This window comes from Carassius gibelio, chromosome A16, assembly GCF_023724105.1.
Source record: "Carassius gibelio isolate Cgi1373 ecotype wild population from Czech Republic chromosome A16, carGib1.2-hapl.c, whole genome shotgun sequence".
Classification (NCBI taxonomy): domain Eukaryota; kingdom Metazoa; phylum Chordata; class Actinopteri; order Cypriniformes; family Cyprinidae; genus Carassius; species Carassius gibelio.
In genome coordinates, this window is record NC_068386.1 from 1,564,615 (window position 1) to 1,573,193 (window position 8,579).

Genomic DNA, 8,579 nt, shown 5'->3' on the forward strand with positions numbered 1-8,579 from the left:
TTTCATTTCTCTGATATAAGAAGACACTACTCATCAAGTTTTTAATTTTTCAATTCAGTCACTTTTATTAACATTTGTTAAGTGACAGGTAGTAAGTAGCTTTTGTTTGTGCTCTTCTTGCCTTCGTCAGGCTGTGAAGATAACGTAAGAAAGGACTCGGTTGATTCAATTCAAGGTTGCTTAAATAGTGTTTTTTTTTTTTTGCAAAGCAATTTTATAGAAAATTATGTTTCTACAATATTTAATAGTCGCTTTAAGCCATATGTTGTACAAGCGGAGGAAATCATTGGAGTGTGATGGAATTTTTTTTCCCAGTTTCCATTCTCAGCAAACAGCACCGAAATCCATCTCAAGGACGAGGACAAGAGTTAATGTAATGAGACAAATGCCAAGGCCCTGCTCTGGGGCCGTCACAAAGGGCCAATGTTGATGGTTTGAGAAGATGTGCTATTTGTTCAGCTATCGTTCTCGGTGATGGAACAGGTAATTGAAGATAGATGAAATTGAAGTGATGTAAGTGATTCGACAACACAATTCCACATGCTTGCAAATACAAATGAATTGTGATGTTCTCTCATATCAGCAGAAGGGCTGTATCGGGAATTCAGATTTGCTTGAAAATGCTGTAGCTAAATTGGATGGAGTAATGAAGTCGTTTTGTGTGCCGTCCTGGAATAATACATTACAAAGTGTGTTTGCATGCAAAACTCGCTGCAACAATGCTAGGCTGTTATTGGTGGTTTCATTGTCAGTATAATAAATATTCAAGCATCTCTCCTACTGCATTATCCTTTACCATTAAAAATGTGTGTGGAAAAGAAATACAGTAAAAACAGTAATATTGTGAAATATTATTACAATTTAAAATAGCTGCTTTCTATGTGAATATACTGTAAACTGTAATTTATTTCTGTGATGCACGGCTGTATTTTCAGCATCATTCCTCCAGTCTTCAGTGTCACATGATCTTCAGAAATCATGAAAAGATGCTGTTTTGCTGCTCAAAAAACAGAAAACAGTTGTGCTGCCCAACATTTTTGTGAAAATTGTGATGCATTTTATTTTTTTGAATTCACAGATGATCAGAAAGTTCAAAAGAACAGCATTTATATACTGGACCTATATATACATAACTTAAAGGTAAGGTGGTTGCTAGAGAATTCTTGGTGGTTGCATTACAAGATAAAATGCTACAAAAATACTCTGTTTATTTTGCATTAAGAAGAGCAAAGACACTCACTGGGCGTCCACGAGCGCTTCAGTTTCGCCTCGGCCCCTTCATGTGCTGCATATGGAGGAATAAAGGAAGAACAAGGTTCAAACTCAACTTAAGTCATGGAATCGGCTGAATAATACGATGAACATCAACTCACAGTTGACTATCAGTCTGGCGCTGGACGTCACCTCTCCCAGAGAACTTTTCGCTATTACCTTGTATTCTCCGGCATCTTCAGCAGAACATCTTAAAGAAAAGAGACAGAGAAAACGTAATTAGAGAGCAGACATCTTTCGTTGTTGAGGAGTATCTGCAAGCAGTATTATTCAATGAATTAATCAGCCATTTATTGAACATTTAATTGCATACCTCAAACATTCACCTTGTGTTTCAAGAAGGAAATGAGTTATTTTGTAATTTAAACTAAAATTAAAACCATTAAAAAAATATTTTTGTTACTTGAGATAAAATCATATTTGAGGAAAATATGTATTTATTTATTACATTAATATTAAGATATGTATCTTTGAACTGTTACTTCCTCACTTGTTTTCTGTGATTTTTGTTTTACATTTATTTATATATATATATATATTGTAATATATTACTGTATATTTATATCTAAAATATGCTTATTTTAGATAATAGAATTACCATTTTCTCTCGTTTCATCTCACCTTTTATTTATTTTTTGCGATTTCAAAAGTTGAACCAAAATAAATGAATTAAATAAATAAATAAAAAATAAAATAAAACAAATTAATTAAATAATAAAGTGATGCTTGGTTTCTAACTTACAAATAATTTTAATTTTATTTTAGATAATCAAGTAGATTAAAATAATTGAAAATCAGAAATGTTGCCAAGCAAGTAGCTGAAATATATATATATATATATACTTAATATATTTTATTATTTCAATTCAAATAATGTAAAAAAAAAAAGAAAAAAAAAGAAAAAAAAAGAAAAAAATATATATATTTAACATTATTTGAAATTAAATTATATATACATAATTATTTTTTTTATATACATTGTAATATATTATATTTATATCTGAAATATGCTTATTTTAGATAATAGAATTACTATTTTCTCTCGTTTCATCTTACTTTTTATTTATTTTTTGCGATTTCAAAAGTTGAACCAAAATAAATGAATTAATAAAATAAAACAAATTAATTAAACAATTAAGTGGTTTCTAACTTACAAATAATTATTAACTATAATATTGCAGAAATGTCTACCTAAAATAACAAAAAAACTGAAATTAATATTTAATTACAGTAAAATATTACAATAAATACAAGTTGCCATTTCTCATCTTTGTTCAGTTTAACTTAAAAGTAAACTAAAGCTGAATTAAAAATGAATTAAATCTTAATAGACACGTAAATATATATATATATATATAAATATAAAAAGAAAATATTTAATTTAAAAATATTAATAAAAGCTAGAGTAGTATATTAATGATGTTGAACGACTCCTTGGTTTTTAGCTTCACCTCCTGATCTCTAAAACATCGAGGCCGCACTTCTTCGTCAGCTTGTAGTTCCACGGAAGGAAACCTCGGAGAGGAACATCGTCCTTAAACCTGTGGACAAGATTCACAAGAGTCTGTCTCTGAGATGGAGGCTCTCTGTTGTGGAGACACAGGTTAGTTGAGACTCTCACCATGTGATGCTGGGGAGCGGGCAGCCCTGGATCAAACAGGAGAGATGGACGTCCATCCCGACCCACACCGTGTGCGACCGCAGCGGGACGGAGAAATCAGGAGCCTTCATGCTCAGATCCTCCATGAACTTCATGTGCAGTGAAGCCTTTCTCTCGGCCTGACGGAGAACAGTTCTGTCATCAGATACTCATTTCAAAGCTTGCATAAAAAAAGAAGAGGTCTTTATAGTTTGCATACATTTTTATTTAAGTTTTAGCTTTAGTTATGTAATACATCAATGTAAACGAAACGAAAATGAGAAATATTACTCTAAGAATTTGTAGTTTTTTAGTTTTTATTGTAATAATTTTTAAGTATTTTAAGTGTTTTTTTTTTTATGAAAACCTATTTCAGTCTACCTCAAAATTTCACATTAAATTAAGTGTTACTTGCAGTTTCTTTGTAAATATACGACCAATTTCTGAGTTTTAGTCTGATTTCAATCGGTTCTTGGAACATATCTTGCTTTAAAATATAACACTGTTCTGTCCCTATTTATTATTATTTTTTATTCATATTTTGAATTTGTATATTTTTACATTGTCCACTTTCATTTTAATTAGTTACAATTGTAATAATTTGTATTTTTTTTTGTCTTTTAGTACATTTTTAAGTAGTTCTATTTTGTTTTTAATAAAAAAAATATATTTCAGGATTTGTAATTATTTTAGATAATCAAGTTAATTAAACTAATATAAAATCAGAATTGTTGTCAAGCAAGTAGATGGAATATATATATATATTATTTCATTTCAAATAATGTTATATATATATATATATATATATATATATATATATATATATATATAATTCAGTTTTTCACAAAAATCTATCATAAAAGCTTTATAATATTATTTCATAATATATTTAATTTATAATTATAAACTAATTTATAATGCTTTTAAGGTGTTTTTTTTCTGTCCCTATTAATTATTATTTTTTATTCATATTTTGAATTTGTATATTTTTATATTGTCCACTTTCATTTTAATTAGTAACAATTGTAATAATTTTTTTTTGTCTTTTAGTACATTTTTAAATAGTTTTATTTTGTTTTTAATAATTTTATTTCAGTATTTGTAGTTTTTTTTTAGATAATCAATTAAATTAAACTCATTTAAAATCAAAAATGTTGCCAAGCAAGTAGCTGAAATGTATATATTTTTAATATATTGTATTATTTCCTTTAAAATAAAGTAATATATATATATATATATATATATATATATATATATATATATATATATTTATGAGTTTACTATAATATCCCTGTTACATACAGGTCTGTTTATCACAAAAATCTGTCATAAAAGCTTTAGAATATAATTTGATAACAGAATAAATTTATAATTATAAACTAGTTTATAATGCTTTTGTGGTGTTTTTTGTTTTGTCCCCATTTACTTTCACTTTATTGAAAAAAAAAAACCTGATCAGGATAGTCAGGAAAAACACAGTTATAGAGGTACGAAACAGCATGACGGTGATTTCTGGATAAATTATTCCTTTAAAACTAGAAAGTGAAAGATCTGAGATGTGTGTGTTTCAGTCGCTCACCTCGCAGCGCAGAGTCAATCGATCCGCTCGCTCACGGACAACACGCTGGTTTCTGATCACACCGATCTCCAGTTTCTCAGCCTCGTTCCCAAACAGTGTCCACTGGTTCCTCTGGTGCAGCTCATCACTGGACAGAGTCTCTCTCAGGGCCTCCCTGGGGTCAAAGGTCAGAAGCGCTCTTGGTTGCAAGATGCAGTGTAATCACTTTTTGTTGTTGTTGTTGTTAGTAATATATTTCAGGGTTCAACGGATTGTTAGAAGTTGGTTTATTTAGATTTTTTGTTTTTTAATTTTGTAGCAAGTGTATCTGTTGTTGTTGTGTTGCAGTGATTTTTTTTGTTTTAGTCCAAACTGTGCTAAAATTTACTGACGTTTTTTTAGATAACTTTTTGGGGTATTTTTTCCTTGTACTTATGATATTCTTGGTCAGAAATGACCAGCCTGCAAAAAATAGCTTATAAATTGCTTTTTTATGGTAAATTATCACCAAATATTAGGTTCAGTCTGTCCAATATTTGGGGATAATATACTATAAAAAAAGATTTGTTTTCCAGGCTAGTCAGAAATACTTAGAAAGACAAAAAACCCATTCAAATTATAAAGATTTAAACTAATTAAACTGAAAGTGGACAATATAAAAATATGAACAAATTCAAAATATGAATAAAAACTGTAATAGTATTTCGAGGATGCTAAAGTAATAAATGGGGACGAAACAAAAACACACCATAAAATCAATAAAAATGTGTCCATATAATCTTTTATATTTTATACTTTAAAGCTTTTTATGATAAAGTTTTGTGTGAAAAATAGACTGAAACTAGTCTAAAACGAAAAAAAAAATGGTGGTGTATTTCACAAATAATTACAAAGAAAATCTGAATTTAATGCGAATTTTTGAAGTAGACTGAAATATTATTTTGTAAAAATTATTGAATAATCTTTATATTTGAATATAGCAAAATTAGATACTTGTAAGTGTTTTGTTTTTTATTTTTTATTTTTGACCAGAAACACCACAAGTGTGACTTTGTGCCATTTTATACAAAATAAAAGCATATTGAATCATTAATTTTTATAACAAAATTAAGATGATTATTATTATTTTTGTTTGTATATTTCTTTAAAGATTTATCTTTGTTTTAATATTTTGTTGTGATTTAAAAATAAAACAAAAGTTAACCAGGAAATTTGTCTTACCATGCTTTTATTTTGTACAAAATGGCACCTAGTCAAGCTTGCACTTTTCCTGGTCAATAATTATCGGCCTCCCAAAAAAAACTAACTAACTAACTAACTAACTAACTAACTAACTAAACAACCTGTGCTTACAGAAAGAAAACAAGCTGAAAAAAAAAACCCTGAATCCAATATTTGGTCATAACTAGAGATTTATAAGCTATTTTTTTTGTAAAAAGCGTCACTTGTTTGTTCCATTCTATATAAAATAAAAGCCCTTCAAACCAAACCTCCTGGTTAAAAATTAAAACACAGTGCCATTTTTTCTTCATACCTTAGTTCATATTGACAAAATTATCCACAAATAACTGCATGAGCTCAGATTAATAAAGCCAAAAAGAAACCCAAAACCTTTGCTAACAGAATTCATTCAGAGACGAACACGATGCCTATGACATTTAACCGGCGTCACGTCAGCAGAAACGCTGGCTGAGGATCTCTCTGTGAATCCCGATGGCAGACGAATGCAGCGGGAGACAAACAGAAATGCCAGATGATATCCTCAGGGTCGATATCAGATGATTTAACACGTCTGAGTGCGATTAGAAGTTGCCCTTCTTCACTCTGACACTTTGCAGTTTTGCGGCGTCAGACGGATGAGCGCAGAGATTCAGATGAAAGCACTTATCCTGAGAGAGTCTAAAGCACTAAGCCTGACAGACTCAGAGATGATGGTCCAACTTATCTACACATGAATGTTGAAAAGGATTAATGCAGATTCAGACGGAGACTGAAAGTTTGTGCTCTAATATTTCAGTGCACTCTTTCTGTGACTCATCTAGTGTGTGTACATGAGCGTCATTGATCATGTGACCATCAGATCTTCTTCTGTTGAAGCTCGAGATTCTATTAAGATAATCGAGAACATGACCATAAATTGTCAAACTGATAATATAAAAATGATGTTAAAATAATTTTTTTTTTTTCCTGTAGCTCAATTGATAGAGTACTGCGTTATCAAGCGCATGGTTGGGGTTTCGATTCCCCGGAAACACATGATATGTAAAAATTGATAGTCTGAATGCACTGTAAGTCACTTTGGATAAAAGCGTCTGCTAAATGCATGAATTTAATTAAATTTAAATTTAAATTTAAATTTAACTTTCACTTTCGCTTTCACTTTCACTTTCACTTTCACTTTCACTTTAACTTTAACTTTAACTTTAACTTTTAATTTAATTTAATTTAATTTAATTTAATTTAATTTAATTCAATTTATTAAAAATTAAAAAAATACATTTTAAATTATGATGCAGAATAAAAGCTTTTCAAACAAGTCTCAGACTTTCTAGAATGCTCTTTATATCAGTTTTGTTATTGTTAACGAAAACTTAAACTAATAATTAAAATAAAAGTTAAATTAAAAAAACTAATAAAATAATTAATTAATTAATGTACATGAAAACCAAAATTAATTAAAATGAATAAAATTAACAAATCCTTCCTTCCTAAAATTAATAATATCCATGCATTACTTTTTGATTATATATATATATATATATATATATATATATATATATATATATATATATATATACACAGTGCTCAGCATAAATGAGTACATTTGTCAGTTTCCTTTCAGAATCAACATTTTCTATGAGATAATATACTACAAAATACTCCCACAAGTTTGGGCCACTGATTGCAAACAAGATTTGTTAATTTGCACACACAAAAAAGTGATTTTCCTAACAAATTCATTCAAGCCCATGTGGCAAAAATGAGTACACCCAAATTATAGTCTTAGGAGAAAAGCTACACTTAAGACTGCAAAACTCTAATTAACGGGCATTCAACCACAGGTGAGTCTAATGATTCATTTAAGAGGTGTCCAGCAGACAGGTGACTTTAAAAGGGCATTACTTAAAGAAAAGCATTTCATGCTGTCAGCAATGGCTCCCCATGGAAAAGAAATGTCACAAAATCTGAGAAAGGAAATAATTTCTTTACACAAAAAAGGTGAGGGCTACAAGAAGATCAGCAAAGCTTTACATATCAGTCAAAATACTGTAGCAAAAGCGATCCAAAAATTTAAGAAAGATGGAAGTGCAACCATCTTATAGAGACGTACAGGCCGTCCACGGAAGCTAACATCTCGACAGGAGCGTCTTCTGATGAGAAGGGTTCAAGAAAATCGGCATGCAAATTCACTGCAGTTAGCTAAAGCAGTAGAAAGCCAAACTGGAGTGACCGTTTCCCGTCACACCATACGACGCACACTGCAGAGGAATGGCATGCATGGGTATCGTCCACGAAGGAAGCCTCTCCTAAAACCCATGCACAAAAAAGCACGCCTAGAATTTGCTAAGGCCTATGCTGAAAAAGATGAAGACTACTGGGACTCTATACTCTGGAGTGATGAGACAAAGATCACTGTTTTTGGAACTAATGGTTTAAAATCTGTATGGCGTCGTATATGTGAGGATTTCAAAGAAAAATGCATGGTGCCTACAGTGAAACATGGTGGTGGCAGTGTCCTTATGTGGAGCTGCATGAGTGCTGCTAGTGTTGGAGAGCTGCATTTCATTGATGGTATCATGAACTCAACAATGTACTGCTCTATACTGAAGGAGAAGATGCTGACATCACTCCGTGCACTTGGTCATCGTGCACTTTTCCAACACGACAACGATCCAAAACACACATCTAAAGCTACTGTGGCATTTCTGAAGAAGAACCGGGTGAAGGTGATTGAATGGCCAAGTATGTCTCCTGATCTGAACCCAATCGAACACCTGTGGGGAATTCTGAAGCGACAAGTTGAGAAACACTCTCCATCCAGGCTCTAAAAGAGGTTATTCTTGAAGAATGGAGAAAGATAGATGTTGCAATAAGTCGCCAACTTGTTCG

The 8,579-nt window shown here is 30.8% G+C and overlaps 1 protein-coding gene across 1 annotated transcript in view; it reads right to left on the bottom strand.

Moving 5' to 3' along the window:
• The window catches only part of myom3 (myomesin 3), a 59,991-nt gene that overhangs the window by 34,464 nt on the left and 16,948 nt on the right, over nt 1-8,579 (bottom strand). Inside the window, exons 5-9 of the mRNA XM_052617845.1 lie at nt 4,491-4,644; nt 2,894-3,051; nt 2,724-2,813; nt 1,374-1,462; nt 1,241-1,285 (exon numbers count right to left, since the gene is read on the bottom strand). Coding sequence (XP_052473805.1) covers nt 1,241-1,285; nt 1,374-1,462; nt 2,724-2,813; nt 2,894-3,051; nt 4,491-4,644 — 536 coding nt within the window. The remainder of the gene's footprint in view (nt 1-1,240; nt 1,286-1,373; nt 1,463-2,723; nt 2,814-2,893; nt 3,052-4,490; nt 4,645-8,579) is intronic.